Source organism: Alosa sapidissima, chromosome 5 (assembly GCF_018492685.1).
Source record: "Alosa sapidissima isolate fAloSap1 chromosome 5, fAloSap1.pri, whole genome shotgun sequence".
Classification (NCBI taxonomy): domain Eukaryota; kingdom Metazoa; phylum Chordata; class Actinopteri; order Clupeiformes; family Clupeidae; genus Alosa; species Alosa sapidissima.
This window is the reverse complement of record NC_055961.1, coordinates 27,820,870-27,844,310: the sequence shown is the minus strand read 5'-3', so window position 1 is coordinate 27,844,310 and position 23,441 is coordinate 27,820,870. Positions and strand designations below refer to the sequence as shown.

Sequence of the window (23,441 nt, the reverse complement as noted above, 5' to 3'; positions counted from 1 at the left end):
CAAGTCCTGTTGGAAAATTAAATCTGCATCTCCATAAAGTTGGTCAGCAGCAGGAAGCATTAAGTGCTCTAAAACTTCCTGGTAGATAGCTGCGTTGACCCTGGACCTCAGAAAACACAGTGGACCAACACCAGCAGATGACATGGCACCCCAAACCATCACTGACTGGAAACTTTACACTGAAGTTCAAGCAATGTGGATTCTGTGCCTCTCCTTTTTTCCTCCAGACTCTGGGACCCTAATTTCCAAAGGAAATGCAAAATTTACTTTCATCAGAGAACATAACTTTGGACCACTCAGCAGCAGTCCAGTCCTTTTTGTCTTCAGCCCAGGCAAGTTGCTTCTGACGCTGTCTCTTGTTCAAGAGTGGCTTGACACAAGGAATGCGATAGCTGAAACCCATGTCTTGCATACGTCTGTGCATAGTGGTTCTTGAAGCACCAACTCCAGCTGCAGTCCACTCTTTGTGAATCTCCCCCACACTTTTGAATGGGGTTTGTTTCACAATCCTCTCCAGGGTACGGTTATCCCTATTGCTTGTACACTTTTTTTCTACCACATCTTTTCCTTCCCTTCACCTCTCTATTAATGTGCTTGGACACAGAGCTCTGTGAGTCTCTTTAGCAATGACCTTTTGTGTCTTGCCCTCCTTGTGCAAGGTGTCAGTGGTCGTCTTTTGGACAACTGTCAAGTCAGCAGTCTTCCCCATGATTGTGTAGCCTACAGAACTGGACTGAGAGACCATTTAAAGGCCTTTGCATGTGTTTTGAGTTAGCTGATTAGAGTGTGGTACCAGGTGTCTTCAATATTGAACCTTTTCACAATATTCTAATTTTCTGAGATACTGAATTTGGGATTTTCATTAGTTGTCAGTTATAATCATCAAAATTAAAAGAAATAAACACTTGAAATATATCAGTCTGTGTGGAATGAATGTATACATCATACAAATTTCACTTTTTGAATGGAATTACTGAAATAAAGCAACCTTTTCCATGATATTCTAATTATATGACCAGCACTGTATATGTAGCCTATGTATGTATCTAGGTAGCCTATGTATGTATCTAGCCTATGTATGTATCTAGGTAGCCTATGTATGTATCTAGATAACCTATGTATGTATCTAGGTAGCCTATGTATCTAGGTAACCTATGTATGTATCTAGGTAGCCTATGTATGTATCTAGGTAACCTATGTGTATACATTCCACTGCTGGCTCCAATAGATGGCAGTATTTCCTCACGCCTACCTCAGTGGTCAAGCATCAGCCATTTCATCCTTAATTGGAAGTCATCTCTCTTCATAAGTAGGTAAGCTCTAAACCTTATTCCTTGGGTGAGGAAGGAGAGCACTTGAGAGACTACAGCAAAGTATATTACAAATACTCAGCACTATTCTGTTTTGTATGTTTTTACGTTTTCAGGTTAAATCCAAATGCAAAAGTTCATATCATATTATTTTGATACTAGTATTTATGAGCATCAGTCAAGTATTTATGTCCATACGATATCATCTTAAGATCAATCATATCTAGGAAATAAGAAAATCATATTGTCCTGTGTGTCATTCCTGGTTGCAGATAGTTCAACATGACTGCTGCACAAAAAGGGAAATTGAAATATAGTGCTTAGAACCCTTGACTGAAGCACCCGGAGACGGACAGTTCATTGAATATTGATGCACTTTTGTCCTTTAGCAGAGGAGAAATCAAATCAGAATGAATATTTCAGATAGCCATTTATATAATCTCTGAAGGACATGTATGTAAAAGACAGAAACAATAACATGGGAAAACGACTGAATAGAGACTGAATAAACACGCTGGTATGTGTGTTGCGCAAGACCAGTTTTGAACTTTATTCAAACTGAAACAAAAATACTGTATCTGGGAGGCTTTTGAGAATCTTGTTACTATGCAACTATGACACTAACAGAGTGTATGAGGTTATTTAACATAGGCCTGAACGTTGGGAAGGCCCATTCATGTGAATGGAACTTTCCGCAGCACTCTGAAAAGCCGTGTAATAAGTTATGCCTAAAACATTTTAGGACATTATCATCACATAGTTCCAAGTAGAAAGAGCCACCGTAATGACAAGGCATCCTTCTGGTCCTCTAACACATAACAACATGTGAGGGTGAGAGACAGTAACTCATTAAACTACATGCTGCTACAATAATGACTGAAAGAAATCTGACAGGCAAAAAATAAACATAAAACAAAAAATAAAATAAAATAAAAAAGAAACATACCGTACTAAGAAACCTTATAACATACTGTAAACATACAAATGCCTAACCCTCTTCATGAGCTTGCCACGATCATCAGTTTATCAATCAGTTTAGGTTGAATCAATTGAGCTGTAGACAGCACTGCTCTTTAAAGTTGTAACCAAGGATTGATGAATAGTTTTCTTAATGCATGGCATTGGGAATGTTGAACTCATTATACTCAATAATTGTTTACTAATGGAACAAGTTACCTACGAACCCCAGTGTCAACTTCACTGAATAACATTACATGGCGAGATGATTGCACAGAAGACATGTAAGTGTCACAATACATTTAACTTCCTGAAAATGAACTTAATTAATTAGAGGAAGGAAATAATTGGCCATTCAGACTATAAAACGGGAGATTTTTTTGTCCTTGCTGTCATAATTCCACTCTTGCATAAAATAGTTTTCTCCTCGGGGACGAGAGAGAGAGAGAGAGAGAGAGAGAGAGAGGGGAGAGAGAGAAAGAAGCTCATTCGTCTTGTGATCCCCGAAGCGGTTCTCAGCAAGAGGTTCTGATACTGCTGTGATGTCACCTCATAAAGTAAGACATTTAATGGAGCTCCAAATCACCAACGCTTTCTAAAGCTCCACAAATGAAAGTGGGGTTAAAAGTGTGAAGTGTGTGAGTGAGTAAGAATGTTTGAGAGAGAGTGTGAGAGAGTGAGAGAATGAGAGAGAGAGAGAGAGAGAGAGAGAGAGAGAGAGAGAGTGTGTGTGTGTGTGAGAAAAAAAAATGTGTGTGTGAAAGAAGAGGTCCTTAAGAGGGGAGGCAAACAGTGTCGGGGAGAGGGAGGATGAGGCAGAGGGGTTATATTGATCTTAGGATTTCCAATGAGCTATAAAGGGAGAAAGGCAAAATGGATTCCTTCCTACTCATCTCATCTCAGCTCATCTATAGTCAAGAAGGTCTGGCTCCATTTTTATCTACATAAATCCTCAGAAAAAAAAATGCTCAAGAAAAGTATATTTACCAACTCATTCTGCCCCAAGAGTTGTTAGATGTGCACTCAAAGTGATGTTACTGGAAAATAGATTATTTTTTCCTCGCTCTTTTCAGCCTATTACCCCACAACTCCCCAACACGCCATGCATCACATCAATTTCTCCTCTCTTATTCGCTTTTGTGCCCACCACACATTTAGTAACAAGTGCTGATTGATACAGATGCCTATACTATGTTAGTCTCATTAAAGTGAACAGTTTCTATGCATCCCCTTTAGGTGAATCACTGGTGACAACTGGTGACAGCCATTTCTTTAAGGTCAAACGTGAGTATGTCAACAAATGTGTTTTTCTTCAGTGATTGCAATAGGATCAGAGAGTGCAGTGAGTGTTTTTTTGTTCTTACAGGTTGAAATGAGCCATGATGGTTTAGAATACAACAGGACAAAATGAACACTATCTAGATAGCATCTAACTCTGAGGTGAAGCGGATCCAGCCTGGCTTGGGGTCCGGCCCGCATTTCAGTCTCAGCTGCTGTTGGCTGTGAAAGGTTTTATACAGGGACATCAGTGCCCACCAGCTTCCAGGAACACATCAGATGGTGGTGATTACAGCTTGGTCCGACTCTCCACCCGATTCTCCGCTCTCAGTGGCTAATAACAGTTATCGATGTTCTCATTTGCCAGCACAAGAGCCGTCCTGCAGGGTATGTAGATCTGTGGAGACAGGAACAGGAGGGAGCAATCAGCAAGAGAGGGAAAGGGAGAGAGAAGAGAGAGAGAACGAAGGACAGAGGGAGAGAGAGGGGGGGCATAGAGAGTAGAGAAGGAACAAGAGAGAATTATTTCTGCTGCCAACTGACCCTCAGCAGAACATGTTTAAAGGGGAAAAGAAAGAGAAGAGACGGTGGCTCTCTGGCCCTCTAGAGGCCTGTGGAACTGGATACAGTGTTCACCGTGCTGAAAAAAATCACTCCAGTGAGATCAGCAGAGGTTAGGGAACTCGCTTTACTGGGAGAAGCTCTGATAAATAGAGCCTATTAAGATGCAATGCCAGATACCAAACATTAAAGGCAAAGGGGAGTGGACATAAAGTGGAAAATCTCGACAGTTTTAAAGCCAGTCCACTTCTGGTAAACAGAAAGAAAAAAACTTCCACTTCATGTAATGTTTAATCAGATTCATTAGCTTGTCGTGACCCTGAAACAAACAGCACTGCAAAATAGTGACAAAAGAGCAAATTAGAGGTGTAATGAACTGAAATAGTGATAGAATGAAGGGGGAGATGGAGGGTAGAGGGGAGATGGGGAAAAAAAACCTGGAGTGAAATCACGGCACTCGGTGGGGGCAGCCTACGTCTCCTATGGCATCAAGCTGTGATGACCGACATTAAATAGGCACACCTCATATACCTAAGATCCTTCAGTTGGGGATAAAAACAAAACGGCAAGATTTGTATCATAACAAAAAAAAACATGCGTGTGTGTGTACAAAAATAGGAAAGATGCAAAAGCCCTCGAGAAATGTCAAAATGTCAGAATCAGACATTTTGAAATATCACATACATTCCCTTCATTATGAGCACTGCTGTGTATATTGATTTACACCAATGACTTGGCATCGGACAAAATAGATGCAAAGTTTCTAGTGTGGTGATTAAATAGTCTACTGCAGGGGTCTCAAACTCAAATGAGCTGGGGCCACTTCGGCCAACGTCATCTGATTGGAGGGCCATGTCAGTGTTAAAGAATAATACAAAAAAGAACGGCTATTTCTGAAAAAGCAATGTTTTTTTTTTCAAATTCTACACAAAACTGCAAATCTTTTTATCTCTTTTTAGACACCTGTGCTAACAACCTTAGCTTATAAATAAAATAATGATAAAATAAATATTAATACAAATTCTAAAAAACAAAAAACATAAAAACAGGTATGTGTGTGTTTCACTCCAAATAAAAATATTTTCTTTTCATAACTTATTGAAACCTGCATGGCAAACTTTAGGCCTTTAAAACTTTAGTGGACACCATCGTATACACGCAAAGACGCACCTCCATTCACAGACGCACCGTGACTATCACTGTCAATAGACGATCGATCATAATCTCCAAAAGGCAGATATTCTCCTTCAGAATCAGAATCTAGGTGAATAACATAGCCTATCCAAGACTTCATCACACGTGAACGTTTTTTCAACATTTGGTGTAGGTGTATTTCTGCTTCAATTTGCGCAAAACTATGGCCTGCATCGCTTCCCCTGGTCTACTGTGAACAAAGGTCTCCAGTCCACAGTACTGGAGGACTGCATCCTCCAAAGCCATTCATTTCCAGCCCACAACATATCATTAAAGGTGCCATGTGTAATGTCCGCCAAAAAATCAATTCCTACTCCACATTCCATAAAAGATGGGGGCAGTATACCTCCAGAAAGTGAGTTGGTCTACCCTAGAGTAACAACCGAGACACGCGTATTGCAGTTTGGCTGGCGGGTATGTTGCCCGCATACCGCCTCCCATGGCCGAAACTGGTATTATGACACCTGTCGGGCTGTGGCTAGTAATTTAGCATGCTAATTCATGTTGATATCTCTGCAGCACTATACCTTGTCATTTTTTTAATGACATCATCGCCCTTATTTCTTCTCATTCTTTTGATGCATGTAGCTCATTTTTTGGATATTTTTACCTCAATTCTTACACATGGCACCTTTAAGTCACATTTTTCAGTCTCCAGAGTATTTACGATATACAAACTGGTGCATTTTATTTAATCATAAAAATAATATGCATGCTAATACCCTGTGAAAATGCCAAAAGCAATTGGGAGATCCTTTTAAACGGCTCTTAAACCAAAACAGCATGAAGTGCCACATAGAGACCTTGCATAATCATCCTTCAGTGAACTCATTATGGCCATAATCAGAGTTTACAGGCTATTACCATCAACATGATTTCCACAAACCCAGCAAAAGTAAAGCCATTCATCAGCCAACATTTTTAATTAATTAAAAAGTGGCATTTGTGTCATCTTCAGATAGCAACCACTTATCCAAGTAATGCTGAAATATCATTCTTCAAACACCCAATGTGCAATACTGTTAGTCATCTGTTTGGCCATATCTGAGGGGTAACACAACCTTACAACTTAAGGGGTGATATGGAAGTGACTAATAGTTGTAGTTTTAGCCGGATATTGAATAGAAAAGAAGGTTAGGTCAGGTTGTGTTGCTCTCTAAGGTTTCAATACTGTTTGTTCTTAAAGACCACTTTGTCTCTCTCTGTTCGCTTATGTTGGGATCATCACTGCAATGTTCTGGGCAATATACAGGAGGAACCAAGAGTTAGAAAAACATCTGAAATCTGCACTTAGGCTATTCTATCTTGCATCTCTTTAACATAATCTCCAATGTACATTCGAGGGTTATTTCATGTTCCTCTGGGAAGCAGAGGCTTCAGAGAAGAAAAGAGAAAGGAGGAAAAGAGCAGCATGAGCAGAGAGTCTCTCTCTCTCTCTCTCTCTCTTCCTTCCTGTTCTGAGTAAAGAGAAAGTTTTGTTCTTTTCTTGTTCGTTTCTGTGGTGCATTTGAGGAGTAGTTGGGCGAGGAAGTGCAGTGATGAGGGAGGGAGGAGGAGAGCAGCAGAAACAGAGAGCGGCTGAATCAGCAGATGCTCGGGCCTGTATCTCAGAATATTAAAGCCATTTCATCAAGACTTGGGGCTTTATCGCCTGCACACCTGCTGGCCTAGCAGAAAAGAGTTCAAGAAGAGAGAGAGAGAGAGAAAAAAACACTTTCAAACTAAAACTGAAAAATTCCTTGTGTTTTCTTTTCTTTACCTCCTATACTTTGGCTGACAGTTCATGACTCCTTCCTCTTCCCTTCCTTGCTGAGAATAATAATAAAAAAAAAAAAAACCTCAGTCATGTTTGTAATTCATGGTGGTCTTCACCAAACGTGGCGTGCATTCTGCAATATAAGCATTTTGGTTTTGTTGGGAGGCTCTGGAGGCGGCGGCTCTATGTCGATTTAAGATGTGAGAGGTAAGAGCCCATAATTCTGCTAAATCATTCTCTTAGAGAGCTCGCTGTCAGGACAAACGCACACGCCCGGAGAGCAAAATGGAAGTTTACCCACACTCAGAGAGAAAGAGCGAGAGACAGAGAAAGAAAAGAGAGAGTGAGGGAGATGGGGGGGGAGAGAGAGAAAGACAGAGAGATGAGAAGAGTGAGGAAGGAGAGGAAAGAGGGGGTGGACAGGATGGTGCGCCCCATTAAAAACAGAAAAGATGAGAGGTGGTAGAGCCATGAAACTGACTTTAAAGCAACAAGAGGCTTTTTATAAAATCACGCTGAGAGTCTACCTAAAAACGGGCCTTTCTCAGGCATCACTGGTTAATAATTCATTTCCTGTCACAATCAGAGAGAGAGAAAAAAAACATTCCTAGCTGAATACTGAAGAGTTGTGGTACAGTACCTGTTTCTCCCCATACATTTTAACAATGTTTTCAACTCACATTCTCACTGTGATGGAAATATGCATGAAGTACTGGATACGAAATCGGTCACAATTATTCACTCGAATGATTGAATGAATTGAATAAACAATAAGCATGAGGATCTGAAACTAGCTTAAGCGTTACATTTTTAACATTCAATTCACATACTACATGTTTGTGAACTGTTGGACAAATATATGGACAACTAGAGTGCTGATGCATTGTACTATTTCTGTATTCAAGATGGCAAAGTCTTAACTAGAGACTGAGGTGAGGCCTTTTTGAGGACAACTCACGGGGACGGGCTACATCTGTGGGGTGTTTTGTAAACACACCGCCCCACTAATCTCCCGCTCTGCACTCCTCTCTGCGGAGCCACCCTAGCGAGACGGTCGCGCCAGCCAGACCAGCGAGATGGTTCTTGGCCGCCAGCAGAGAGCTCCAATCACGACGCGAGCCAAATCTCATCGGGCTCTCAGCTCGTTAGCTGCTTAAAAAGAGTCTCTCGGACAGACACAGAGAGCTAAATCACCACACAAGCTCAACCTCAACGCTAAGTAAGCCTGAGTCCACCAGGCCCTTCACAGTCACACTCACTGGGGTGTTACCATAGGACACAGAAACCCATTATCTGTCTGACAGCTCTGAAGCATATTTGAAGAGCTTTGCACATCTATTTAGAAATGAAGAAGGAGCAGAACACACACACACACACACAGATTATGGAAAAGTCAAAGAAACCATTAATTAGGAAATCAACTCCTCCACATATCGTTTAAGGTGTTGCGTAGTGTCAGACACACACATAGACAGAAAAGATTAGTGTGAGACACACATAGACAGAAATAGACACAGAAAAGATTCAGTTCCAAGTAAGACACAGAAAAGATTCAGTTCCAAATAGACACAGAAAAGATCAGTTCATCTGTGAGGACAAAAGTTAGCATACAGTATGTAGCATTAATGCTTTTATATGTGAAAAAATGTCAAACTTCATCTCAGAGGTACTGTACCTGACAAGTCTCAGATGTGGTCCTAAAGTCGCTATTAAAATTAATCCACCCTAATGTAGACGTAGCCTCAGACTTAGCGCAAGGGCACAGGACTTACCTTGAATGAGTGTGGCTGGTCTTTGAAGTACATGGGCTCAGTGAAGAACTCCGTGTCATTTGAGACCCTTCCATGACCCCCAAACTGCACGTCATCAGAGTCCAATTTAATGGTGTATCTCAGGTGATGGGTGGTCAAGGGCACATACAGAGAGGAGAGTGTGCAGTCTAATACTATTACACCATATGATCAGAGACATATGGCACTGCATGCTTTAGTTATATTTTAAGGAGGTAAATAATTCTGCATGGTCATTTGCATAAATGATTAGGTGTGTGGGTGTGTGTGTTTGATAGAATGAATTATGAGAGATTATGAATGCTGTGAGTGTGTGAGAAAAAAGTGTGTGTGTCACTGGGTTTATGTGCATCTGTGTGTGTGTGTGTGTGTGTGTGTGTGTGTGTGTGTGTGTGTGTATGTGAGTGAAAGAGAGAGAGCAAGAGAGCGAGAGCGAGAGCGAGAGAGAGAGAGAGGGAGAGAGATTGTGTATGTAGCGAGACTGACATCTGTAAGAGTGAGTGAGTGAGTGAGTGAGTGAGTGAGTGAGTGAGTGTGTGAGTGTGTGTGTGTGTGTGTGTATATATATGTTCTATATTCAGAACACAAACACCACGGCGGCTGAGATGAAGCATTGTGTCGGCGTGTGCAGCTTTCTGAGCGCCTCTGTCATCCATCTCTCTCTAATTGGAATCCCTTCTTGTCCACCATCCCCTCACCACACCAGCAGGTAGATCCCCCTCCACGCTCACACATACCATTTGTGTAATATACAGCAGTCACCTCTGTCCCTACACAGCCAATTAAAAATGCTTTGCTGGCCGGCACTCGGCAGAGTGGAAAGCCTCCCGGTGAGTTTGGTGGTGGAGGGTATAAGGGGACGGCCCGCACCTACCGCAAAGGTGTGTTTCCAGGGCATCTCTCACAATTACTGTTTTCAAAAGCCATATGAACAGGAGGAATAAGGCACTCTGTAGACACCATTATGTGTTCCACCATCCGCACAGGACCACACATGCACTACACCAAGTATTCACTCACACACACACACACACACACACAAATACATATGTCTGGATGTTTACACGCAACAACTCTGTACTAAACATCATAACATCTGCACTTGGCACTGATATCTATTCTCAAAATAATGTTTATAAGACAAAGGATGGCACTGGTATATAGAAAGCACCAGCCAAACTGTGAGAGGACAAGGAAAACCTGCGCACCACACAGACTCAACTGACAACCTCAGACATGTCAGATGGGTTTGCTGCCAAGGAGGCTAAACCATTAGTGTTAGCAATCTGTCACTAGCACATCTCTGTCTAGGAGTGGAATTCATACACTGCGCAACCATTGGCTACCATTCCATTACACTGGAAAGGATACTTCCCCGGAAGGCCGATAGGGACCCTGTAGTCATTGTAGCTGTATGTGGGATGGAAGTTGAAGATGAAGAGCACGTTGGCCCGCTCAAAAACAATGACTTTGTCTTCCTGGTTCAGCGTCATTACATGAGCCTAGAATAGTCAACAGTGGGGAAAAAATAAGTCAAATCGCAAACTGCAGATCACAGGAAAGCACAGGAGTGATAAGTGTGTGTGTCTGTGTGTGTGTGTGCGTGCATGTATGTGTGTGTGTGTGTGTGTGTGTGTGTGTGTGTGTGTCAGATGCAGACAAAAAGAGGGAAGAAGAAAGGGAGAAAGGCAAAGAGGCTAAAGACTTGCAGACAGCATATGAAAGAAGAGCGGAATGTGTAACTTGCAGTGAAACACAGACTCATGATATGATGTAGTGTCTGTGTGTGTGTGTGTGTGTGTGTGTGTGTGTGTGTGCGCGCATGTGTGTGCATGTGTGTGTGTGTGTGTGTCTCACCTGTGGGGAGGCCAGCCAGCCATACTTCTCCTCTGTGAGGTTCATGGCACGGTCGAAGGCGTAGAGCTGACGGTAGCGCAGGTGATCCATATCCAGCAGATCGAACTGGCGTCGGGCGTAGGTATAGCTCTCGTTGTTCCCCTTCCGGGGGAAGTCTAGCCACTCGGGGTGGCCAAACTCATTTCCTGCAGTTAGACGTTGTAAATACAGTAATGTGCCTGTTCTCTGACAAGTATGCTGAGGTCTACATTAATACATTCCTTATACCCTCACCAGTGCAAATGCAATGCAGTTACTGCTCCTCTAAGCAGTTTGGCTATTTGTAAACAGATGTCTAAAAAGCTTGTGATTTCACTGAATACAGTTTAGTCATAGTTCAAAGTCTTACTCAGAACATGATCATAACCACTGATCTGATTACAAAACAAGCTCAAACCCAATGTGTTCAGTTTCATCCTACTAGTTGTATGGACAAGTGTCTTCTCATACTAATTCTGTTGCGAGTATGAGTGATGCTACGTGACCTTTAGTGCAACTACTCTTTTCAGTGTGCAAGTAGACACATCTTTCCCCAGGAAGTGGAATAGTTTGTCCCTCTTTTTCATTCTGAGAACCAGAATTGATACTGACTAGGACTTAACTTGACCACAGAGCCAGACAGCAACACCTGTGTCCTCTCCTCACCTGTTCCACCTCTGCTTTCTCCAACTGCTAGGATTTGTTGCCTACCATCTCCTGCCACCACAGATAACCACCTTTGTCCTCAGTATTCACTGTTCTGTCCCATCCTGTCTTGTCTTGTCTCATCCAACTACCTCTAATAGACAATGTGTGAACAATTAATTTGATTAGTTTATCTGGTTGCAGTACAGGGCCAGGAAGAATTGTGCACCGATTTGTAAGTCTAAATTGTCATGACGATATTTGAGGACATTGTCACAATAATGGGTCTCCAGGGAAACAAACTGAATACACATCCACAAGAAGTGAATCCTGCATACCCTAGTCAAGCTATTTTGTCTTCCAGAATGTGGCCCCCCAGAGACTCAATAACCAATTAGTTTGTGTCAGTGCCAGTCAATCTTGACAAACACTGTGTCAGTGTTTGTGTCTTCGACCATATCTGATCACATCTGCATGCATCTGTTCACTTATTTGTGAGGGAGAACATTGTGCCAGACACACATTGTTCAGTACTCATCTAGCGTGCTGTATGGATGGGGCCGAGCAAATCACCCCACACAACCTTGAAACCAGGTGTACAAGGTGATTCATTCGCTCTCTGACCACATCACCAAAGAGCTAGGCTGATTTGTATTGCAGTCAGAACTATAGCTAGCTCTTCTGGTGGAGAGACAAAGCAGGGATTATCAGTTCAGTCTAAATTTGGTTTTGTCTCTGTACTCCTAGAATATACTTGGTGTCAGGAAATGTGATAAACATCATGAAATACAAATAAAAAATGGATTTCTATGATGTCAGGTGGCAACTGAACTGCATTTCAGAATAGAGAACTCTCTCTGACTAGAAAAAAAGTGGCTGAAAAATGAGCTATCCTACCTACTGTCCGACTATCCAACTTGTCCTATCATAAAACAAGTTGCAAGGTTTTAGAACGTTGCAGCTCATCTCTCCGCAAATCTTTGGTTTGAACCCCCCTTGTTACCCATGAAGTTGAAGTAAAGGTCAAAGGATACAAAGCAGCGATACTGACCGCTGCACCATTATGCCGCAGGTGTTGTTCCACGCCTCTGGCCTGCTTACCCATGAAGTTGAGGTAGCCCTCCCCTCCCAGGCTCTGTGTAAGGAGGCGGATCATCTTGTGTAACTGGATGCCGCGGTCGATGACCGGCGTCATGGGAATCAGGGCGCTCATGTTGGTGTACATCTCCTGGTCCATCAGCCAGAAGGCCAGCGACTTGTCTCCCACCAGTGCCTAGGTAAACCATGAGAGGAGAAGCACAGACTCCCTTTAAAAGGTGCAGTCCTGGATTCTGGCAAAAGGATGATGTCAAGAGCCAATCAAATACACCCCACCATTCAACTCTATCCCCTCTCCCTCCCCCTAGCTTGAGTGAAAATTTGGAGGAAATTGAACCAGTTCTTTCTAAGTTATGTGAGAGGACACAGAGACACACACACACACACACACACACACACACACACACACACACACACACACACACACACACACACACGATTACAATACCTTATCGGGCCGAGGTTAATAATGTCCTGGAACAATATCCTGTGTAGGAAAATGTACTTCACCCCATAAGAGCATCCTTTGTTGTCTTATCAGATATAAGTATAAGCCTCACACACAATAAATAAAAAAATGAAAAGATCTTTTGGTATCCTGCTCACCCTGATTTCTGTTCTCAGTGAACACATTTCAGAACAAATTGCTTTCTGAGGCCTTTATGGTTCTCGTTAAAAGATACCACTGTCTGTTTTTACACACCCACCTGGTCGTGGCTCTCTGCGTACACTATCGATCCCTCCTGGCTACGGCGGTTGGTGAGCGTGTGCACAATGTTATGGAGGTCCCACTCTTCATCCCTCTGCTCTTTCAGGATCTATGGAGGTGGGCAGAGAAGAGGGCAGAGAAAGAAAGAAAGAAAGAAAGAAAGAGAGAGAGAGAGGGGAATGGATGGAGAGGGCATCAATAGAGCCAGGGCCAGACCATATGGCAGCGTTTCTCAAACTGTAGGTCGCGACCCAGACATGCCAGGTGGGGCGCGAACTGACATGAAAAACAGGAGTTTTTTTATAATTTTTTTATCTGTAGCCTGGGCCCAGGTAGCACCCAATGCGCAATGGACGCACTGTGTTATTCACAGGGAAGCGCTCGTGTCAAGGCAGCTTAGTTAGTCCCGACCTACATGAGATTTTGAACGTTGTTGTGAGAGTGGTGAATTTCATCAAAACCCGGCCCTTAAAAGCGCGTCTGTTCTCCGCACTTTGCGAAGAGAGGCTGTACTATTTCACAGTGAGGCAAGGTGGCTTTCCCGAGGTAAAGTGCTGTCACGCGTGTTTGAGCTCCGAGTCGCCTCTTCTTGGAGGAAGAGTGCATGTTTGAATCTGCAAGCACGTTCAACTAATGAACATTTCTTGACGAAGCTGGCCTATCTTAGCGATATATTTGATATATCTTAGCGATACATTTGAGTTAAATGTCCAGTTACAAGGCAAAGACAAGCACCTACCTCACCTAGCAAATAAGATTACTGCATTCACCAAAAAAACTTGAGGTATGGGACAGGCGCCTCGATCGCGACAGTATTATGCCTTTGAGATTTCTGAGCGAAATTGCAAAACGTCTGATTGGGAGGCACTCTTGTGATCCCATGTATTAAACAGTAGGCCTACATCACATCCCTGCAAAGTTTATTTCAAAAATATTTCCCAACCAGCAGTGCTCAGTATGACTGGATTATGGATCCATTTAATGCAGCATGTTGGTATTTCATTGAATATATTGTACAATGCTGTAAAATGGCCTATACTTCCTAATATGTTGCTGGAAAACAGAAATATGTGTGTTATGTATTTATTTATTATTATATCTGCAGCACCAGCTGATTTTAACTCTGTTGAAGAGGATATATTTAGAACTTTAGACAATTTTAAGCTCGACCTACCACTTTCTTAGAGCGATGAGGGACAGGTGGGGCTCGAGAATGCCCCCTTGATCAAAGTGGGGAATGAAAGAAAAAGTCTGAGAACAACTGATCTAGTTTGTTAACTACCACAGTCATGAGTTGGGTCGCGATAGTCTGTCATTTTTAAAAAGTGGGTCCCCAGAAAAAAAGTTTGAGAAACACTGCCATATGGAAACACTATGGGTTTTTACGAGAGACGAGAGCAGTGGGGTGGATGTGCATAGAAGTGGAAGCCTCCCTCACTGAGCCCACAGCTGTTGCAAATTGATGTTTAGAGTAATAGATGTCTGTCTAGTCACCTTCATTATTGCATGGATCTTATCACTAGGCTTAGTGATAAAGAAATGAGAAATTATATAAACAACTCACTCCAATTCAAAATAGTTGCTCAATTAAGCATGATTCCTTTTCATCTTTTTGTCTCTTTTTAGATCTGCCTAACATCTCGCTTGTGCTTGCTGTGTTCAAACCAGACAGAAATCTCAGCCAATCGGCTCCCTTTTGACCTGGTGATGACTTCCCAGGTACCATCAAACACATTTAAAGTCCAGGAGCTCACCTCAACAAACATACGCGGGTCCTACCACTATTAGTTTCTCAGCCAATGCCTCATTTCATCCTGTGAGTGACACTTCCCTGACAGAGAAGCAGTTCATTCCCCATAACTATCCCCTCTGGATGATGGACAGCTGAGCTAAACCTTATATTACACATCAAGCTACTGGCTAGCAGGGGGTAATAGTAAAATCAATGGTAGCAGAAGAAGACCGGTCAACAACAAAGTCTTGCAATAGTTCTGCTATATAAATCCAATGATGGTTCAGCGATACACAGAAGCATCCATGTGTTAAAGGTTGTATCAGCGATTTCAAGCCCAAAAAAGGCCCAAACATAATGATCACATTCATCTAATCTTTCCTAAAGATCCGCTAGCTGTCTGCCCCGTAAGCAGGCAGTCAAAAAAACACGTCTCTGTAGGCATCCTAGGCTCCGAGATCTGTACACAAAAACAATTGCTACCAACAAAAGTTGGCAACTCACTCAAAGGCAAAATAAAGTGTTTCAACCAAAAACCGACGAGATGCGCGTTTAGGAGAGTTTTAATTGCACGGGAGGGAGGGGGAGGGAGTAGCGAGCTAGCTCTCTGTTTTGTTTGAACATCAACAGAAGTGACGCATCACCGCTATCGCTGATACAACCTTTAAGTAGTGAAATGTGATTCATCCCACTGCAGTCTTGTTTGTATTATATTTGTATTGGACAGTAGTGAATATTTACAATGATAAACTGATTTTTACAAGGATTCTCCTTGTTTTGCCAACTGTAGATATAAAAGTTCTCACGGTGTTGTTAGAGATACCACTATATGCTTGCATTGTGTATAGCATAAAGTACCAGTTGTAGTGTTTAAGGAAAGAGGACTTCAGGACATACTGTATTATCTTGCTAAGTATGTTGGAGAAGCTAGCAGAGGTGGGACCAAGTCACTGTTTGGCAAGTCACAAGTAAGTCCCAAGTCTTAGCACTCAAGTCCAAGTCAAGTCCCAAGTAAATAGAGAGAAGGGCAAGTCGAGTCCAAGTCCAAGTCTCATCAAAGCCAAGTCGAGTCCAAGTCCAAGTCCCAATCTTTTTCAAGTCCTGAACAAGTCATCAGGTACTCTTCACTTAATAATGGCATTATTAGACTATCGATCATAATTTTAACACTTCCATCTAATCCACAGATTTTTTTTTATAAATACAGATTAAAATATGTTCAATGTTTCTGTCTTGAAATCTTTTACGATATATGCATGCGCATACAATATACACATGTGCATACCTTAGTAATCTGTACAAAACGGATAGCTACATGACAAATATATATATTGTTTTTCCAAATTGCAGAGCCCACTGTAAGTATGAGTAATAATTTGACTGATGGCATTTCACTGCACTAGGCCACAGATTTGCCTGCAAACTATTTATCAGGCTGTCTGCCAGTGGCGACTCATAACACTTTTATATTATTTAAAAGATAATAATGACACAGTCATTTTGTTTTAAAGTATTCATTTCTTAAGAAATACTACACATTTGATGCTGTTTATCTCATTTGTAAATGGTGCACTGTCACTTTAAGCCCATTGTGTGCCACTGTCCACACATTCTCATAATGATCTTTTTTTTACCAGCTCCATTCAAATATAGCCTATTGCTAGTCCACAAACTCAAACATTGTTTGTGCCACATGTATAGCACAATATTAACAATGATAAGCATGATATTAAGTTGGCACAAACAGCTTTCATTCCTTTGGAAATAGATGCATGTATGACATGATGCTTGCTTGACATTTTCTGTTTGCAATTAAATGTGAATTATGAGCCTGGTAGCCAGTAGCCACCTAGCTAGCTGAGTGGAATGCGTTTCAATCGGCATATCAATGTGCTTCATGTAAACAAATTATTGAATAGGCCTACTTCAAGACTCACCATTTCCATTACACAAAGGCAAAGACAACTCTTCATATTCTTGTCCACTTTCCAAATCACAGTGAGTGCAGCCTATGTCATAGTGACCTGGATCTCATAGTTTATAACAGTAGTGAGAACCGGATAAATCCGCAATTTCCCCTAATCTCGTATTTGTTGCCTTCATGATTTCCTTTTATACGTTTCTTATATTTAAAAGAAAATATCAATCATCATCAACAATGACAAGCCAGCTGGAACCTGCCACTCGTTTTCTCTCCCTCTCGTGCGTGCTTAGGGTTCTCAATTAAATGCAGTAGGCTAGCATAAGTTCAAGTTGGATCTTAATGGAGAGGACTCGAAAAGTATCATCTTTATGTAACATGCTGTTGGTGCATTTTGACATTGTAAACGTTCTCTAACAAGAGTGCAAATCAGTTTGCAGTAAAGCTACTAGTTATTGGCTAAATGTTGGTCGTTTCTCTGTCTCTTGGTGCCCTACACACAGTGCGTAACGCATGTGGGGGTAGCGACAGCACTGAACTGTGCTCTAGACTTTTTTTTTTTTTAGTCGCAGAGGGAAAGCATCTCTGGGGTGACTGGTCCACGATCAGGAAATTTAGTTTTTGACTCGAGACATGTCAAGTCGTCACAAGTCAAAGAGACAAAGTCCGAGTCAAGTCTCGAGTGAATAGTATTCAAGTCCAAGTCGAGTCGCAAGTCATGCCGAATTTTATCAAGTCAAGTCTGAAGTCATTAAAATCATGACTCGAGTCTGACTCGAGTCCAAGTCATGTGACTCGAGTCCACATGTCTGGAAGCTAGTACACATCATAAAATCGTGAAGGCAGCCTTGCATTTTTAACAGAAAATGAGACACACTAGCTTTGTGTTCAGAGTTCTTCATGGTTCATATATGATACATGCATTTATATTTAACATACATTACTCAGATTATTTGGGCAAAGACCAGATGAACGGAGACACTTAGAGCTCTGACTAAAGAAAGAGGAATGAGAAGAATGAATGCCACTTGTTTCACTCTGAGAGGTAAACAAGAGCCTATGGAGATAGATGCCTTTAGAGGAGCCTGTCTGTGGTGATTGGTGTCCGAGCTCTGTGAGAGGAGGGCGGAGGAGAGAGTGGAAATATGGCTTCCCATAAGAAATGTGAAAGTACAGCATCAAGTTGTTTAGCAGGTCTGTCACCAGCTGTCAAATACCAAGTGATACCAAACTTCCAAGGCAATTAGTAGTAGCCACAGAATATCACCATCATTTTTGTATGATGAAACTTCTCCAGTGTTGTCACTGTCATTTAGAATGGGACTCGAGAGTGAGAAATGAAGTCATGTCTATATCCCTCCGACAGTAGAACAGAGACTGACGTTAAAGTAAGACGGTGGACTTACTGCATAACTACATGGAGAAGTTTTCAGACTATGAGAAAATAATAGTAATCTTCCCATTCAGCTTTGCTCTTAATTACACATAATTGCTTAATGTATCCCATCTCCCAAATCTTCTGGATTATAAAGACCAGATAAAGACCAGATAATGCATTAAAGCATGCAGTATTATAAGATTTAATTTGGAAAAGAAGACACAAAGGGTCCTCTATTTCAAAGAAAAAGGCTGAACATTTGTGTAGTTTCTCTAGTGTTACATACAGACTTCATCACGAGATGATGCAACTGGCTTTACGTCCTCCTGAGATATCAAGCAGAAACAGAGTTCACTGTTTCACATTTTCATCCTACCAAGATAAACGGGGACTGATTCGTAATACCACATTTGGTCTTTGGAGAGCCCACTGTTTTTTTAGGAGGGTGCTGTTTATAGAGATCTTCTCTGGGACTCTACAACATCAAATACAGGATGTAAACCCACAAAAAGACTATAATTACATATTTATACTGTATTTGCACTTATGTAAACAGTGCAAGTTAACCGCCCCTAAGTATGCCCTGATGTTTGTTTACTCTTTGTTTTTCTATTGCTTACTCTATTTGAGTTTAGTTTGATTTTTTCCTGAGTCCTAAAAGGAGAGTGAAGAGCGCTGCCGTTTTGAAAAGAATCTGTAAACAGAACTGTGGTACAAGCTCATATCCGGTCATAGAAACTGCACGTGCCCAAGGGGTAACGGCTCTGGGGGTAAAGCTCGGTTCAGGAGCCTCACCTGGATCCACTTATCTGGCACGGCCATGGCCAGCCGGTAATCAAAGCCCAGGCCTCCCTTAGTGATGGGTCTGCACAGGCCTGGCATGCCAGACACGTCCTGGCACAGAGGAGAGGAGAGGGAGGGAGGGAGACGACAAACATAATGACAGAGTGCTGCAGATCAGCAAGCATCAAACATCAGGTGCAAGTTAGAATCCTACTCAGATAAAAGATTTTTTGGGAATGTAAAAGATGATAATTAAAAGGGTACTTATAGTAAGATGTGGGTGTGCCACTACTGAGTCTGAGCCTGGACTTAGCTACCTCCAAACCTCAGCTGATGCAGTTCATCCAACATCTTACAGTATTTTTTGTAGAAATTGGTGCCCCCCCCCCCCCTCGCTCTTTGATTAAAGACATGATTGTGTGATGAAAAGGCTGGTGTCTTGTAGGCCTTATACAGGATAGTAATTCATCACATTTCTGCCCCCCCCCACACACACACACTTTCATTCCCTCTCTATCTCTCTCTCTCTGCATACCTCTGCGATGGTGATGCATTCTGGGTAGAGAGTGTGGAGGACATGATTGGACACCATCAGGTGCACCACTGCGTCCTCATCCACATGCATGCCGAAATATTCACTGTAGCCTCCACCAAATGACATGCCTGTGTCAACGAAATCATGCTATAACAACATTCAGTGTTGTTCTTCTCTATAATGCAAAAGTATAGGATTGAGTTGAATGTATTTAGTTCGGCTACACAGTTTAATGTATTAGTTTGACTATTATCTAACACCTGGGAGAGAATGGTTACACATGAATTTAATGTTTATTAGGTTGATTGAATTAATCAAATGATGACAGCTTTCTGTTCTGGAAAGTGGAGACAGACGTACCCATTCCATGATGGTGGTACAGCATGGATGTGACTCCATCGAAGCGGAAGCCATCAAAGCGGTACTCCTCCATCCACCAGCGTAGGTTTGACAGCAGGAAACGGAAGACCTCCCAGCTGTTACACAAAAAAAAAAAAAACACAATACTGCCCTTACAAACATCATCACACTGCTAATGCAGATAACAGAGAACACTGACCTTACAAGTTCATCAGTCTTGTGCTGTGTTGGGAGTAATGCGTTACAAAGTAACGTGTTACTTTAATTCCACTACTTTTAGTGGTAACGAGCATGTAACGAAGTATTTTTGTAAATCAAGTAACGCAATTACAATTACTGAAATTTCAAAGAGTTCGTTATTTGCGTTACTCTGTTGATCTTGAATGAACGACTGCAGACAAGATGACAGATGCACATTTGCTGCTTCTGATCTAACGTCTCCCGACATTAGCTGTGTTTCCAGCGATTGTGTACATGTTTAGATTGCAGATGCATTCTTTACATTTAATAGGAGCCTCCTCACATTCCTCCTTATTTCGTATTTATGCTAAAACACACACGAGTGCATTAGGCTACAATTTAAATGGGCATCTTAAAAGACTTTTCCCTTTTGTTTCCATCTCGTAAGCTCCACTAGCCTACAGTAAAAGCGCATTGTTGTTTATTTTATCTCTGCTCTTTTTCGCCTATTGTGCAAAAGCTTCGTTATATCAATTTCTCATTAACATAGCCACGCCACAACACCAATAGGCCTACATACAGTAGCCTATATATAGCCTTGGCACAAGCAAGCACACGTTTAACTCGAGAGGAAAATGCAGATTTCACTTACCAGATAAAGAAACCTCCAAATAGCCTACCGTACATACTACAGCGACTTGAGTTATTCGCACAGTATGTTTACATCGGAATTGACGTCCGTGGTGTTATGGATTCATTTGTCTGCGACAGAACATGCAACTTCTCTCTGGAACACCTTATCAGCCGAAGAGTAACCTTCTGCATAGTGCGCGACAACCCCAAACCCTCGGATGTACATCAGAACTTATTTCGGTAGGTCAGCACTTGTGAAGCGCAGGCTTTTCCCAAACTGGTGGTCCTTAAAATGCTATATAAAATACAACTGTGTTCAAAGCAGGATGAGGATAACCTAAGGTTGTATGTGTGTGTGAGCAGACAATAACTGCTTTGAAAATAAGCCATTTAACATTGTTTCACATTACATCCCATTGAACTCATTCCATGTAGCCTACAGAAGGATTGCAATAATAATGATAATAATAACTTACTATATTGCAGAATTCAGTGTCAGTGCACCACCATGCAGTAGTAGAAGGCAAGCAGTAGGCAGTGTGCTGTACATATCTATCAAACCACCTAGATGGTGAGGGTGGCACAAAACAAGGTCAGGGAAGCCTTCATGCATTGTAGAATGTTTTGTGGTCGGAAAAAGTTTGAGAACTCATGCACAAGGCTATTGATTTGAAGGCCCGTTGAAACTACAATAAATAGGTCTAAAAATTAGGTTTATTGTGTGACTTCGGTACTGTTCATATTGACATTTTAAAAGCAGACTTAAAAGTAACTCAAAAGTTACTTTCTCTAGTAACTAATTACTTTTGATATACAGTAATTGGTAAAGTAATTCAATTACTTTTGAAAGAAGTAACTAGTAACTGTAGCTAATTACTAATTTTCAGTAACTTTCCCAACACTGGTCTTGTGCAGAACATATGAAGAACAACTGCACAAAGAGATGCTTTGTGAGACCCAGGTATTCCACATTTATACATGACCTCCCATTACTGACTGGGCAGTCATTGGAAGCAGCACCCACAGTTTGTTTTCTTGACTAACAGTGTGGCAGATGGTACTCTGTCTTTCTTTTTCCAACTCCAAAGCAAGCCTAAAGATCCCACACTGCAGGATGAATGCACTCTGAATAAATACACAGTCACCTTTCGTCACCGTGGACAAATATATGCAATCCTGAGAGGAACACCAACTGCCAAGGGTACACAGCACATTACAGCTTGTCAATGAGTCATACAGTACACACACATACGCACACACACACATACGTACACACACATACTGTACACCCTCCAGAATTATTGGCACCTCTGCTAAAGTAGACTAAAAACTGGTATTAAAAACAATCTGTTGGTGATTTATTGTAATCTCACAATGAAAAAAATATTAAATGAAATGAAGCAAATTTATTTTGAGAAAAAGGAAAATCTCATAAAGAAATAAATATTTTTAACTAAAACACGTTGCTCACAATTATTGGCACCCCTGAAAAATCTTATATACAAAACAGAAGCATTTTCCTATTTATTTAAATTTATTTATTTAAGTCAATCAATCTGATTAACTCAATTTATTTAAGTTAATCAGAGTGTCTGAACTTTCAGAAGTAGTTCATGACTTTCTTTTTCACTATGGTATGAAAATAAAGTTACACAGACTAAATTCTCTAGTCATTTTTACGACGGAGTATTAGGGACACACATGAAGAAAAATTTTTTTTTGCCATGGCGAGATTAAACTCGACATGTTGACTTTAAAGTCGACATTTCGAGAATAAAGTTGAAATGTCATGTTAACTTTAAAGTGGACATGCCGACATTAAACTCGAAATACAGTTTAAACATAGCCTACAGTTTAAGCTATGTAGCCTACACTAACACACAATATGTGGCATGAATAATAGGCCTACTTCAAATAGGTGATAGATTGCAGATATTCAGATAGATTGCGTCTTCTTTTAACTCATTGCAGTCATCGTGAAGCGCTGTATCTCGCGGTTAGGCCTATACCATGCACTATTATATAGCTAGAATAATACATGTTTCCTATGATATAATGTTTCTATAGTAGGCTACAAAATGTTATTTCACTCTGTTTTACGTGGGTAAGGCCACCGCACATCCAAATAACTGCCCTTCAGGACCCACAGGCCGTCATTCTCCATAGGTTAACATGGAACTCATTTTTCTAAAACTGCTTTTCCATGTCTCACCTGCATAGGAGGCTATAAACACAGATATGTATAAGTATACTCTTTTGATCCCATGAGGGAATATGTGTGCATTTACTTAGAATGGGGTTGCCTGGTCGGGAGGCAGCTTCATTCGTCCCTCCATAGACATTCAGCAATAGGCTGTTTTGCATCCATTACAAACAAACATGCAATGTGAAAGTCTGGGATTGGGGAGAGCACTTAGTATACCTACTCTAGTGCATAAGCATGAAGTTGAACCTTTAGATGAAAAACACTCTTTAATAATAGGCCTACAATAAATAAATAAACCGTATGACGTTTACTTTTGACCATCGCATTTATCGCCTGTAACTCCGTGATAACAGGAAAGTATTTGGCTGAGCAACGGAGGTTAATATGTTCTCTGTTTGTCCACAGGATGTAGGCCTATGTCTATGTCTAATCATTGTTGCACTCGAAGAAAACTGCAATGTTTCATTCGTCCTCCCTTTCAATCGTCCCGAGCGGTCGTTCTCTCTCCAAACTAACTTTATTCTCAAAATGTTGAGTTTA

General features: G+C 41.4%; 1 protein-coding gene across 2 annotated transcripts in view; it reads right to left on the bottom strand.

Annotated features, from left to right (window-relative positions):
- Positions 1–1,832: 1,832 nt before the first annotated feature.
- The window catches only part of gbe1a (glucan (1,4-alpha-), branching enzyme 1a), a 58,016-nt gene continuing 36,407 nt past the window's right edge, over positions 1,833–23,441 (bottom strand). The window contains exons 8-16 of one of the 2 annotated variants that reach the window (XM_042092468.1): positions 19,883–19,998; positions 19,523–19,650; positions 19,000–19,098; positions 13,172–13,282; positions 12,468–12,639; positions 10,704–10,888; positions 10,218–10,348; positions 8,829–8,946; positions 1,833–3,942 (exon numbers count right to left, since the gene is read on the bottom strand). In XM_042092468.1, coding sequence (XP_041948402.1) covers positions 3,880–3,942; positions 8,829–8,946; positions 10,218–10,348; positions 10,704–10,888; positions 12,468–12,639; positions 13,172–13,282; positions 19,000–19,098; positions 19,523–19,650; positions 19,883–19,998 — 1,123 coding nt within the window. In that variant the 3' untranslated portion in view covers positions 1,833–3,879. Of the gene's footprint in view, positions 3,943–8,828; positions 8,947–10,217; positions 10,349–10,703; positions 10,929–12,400; positions 12,640–13,171; positions 13,283–18,999; positions 19,099–19,522; positions 19,651–19,882; positions 19,999–23,441 lie in introns of those variants that run through there. The other variant, XM_042092469.1, reaches the window with a different exon arrangement.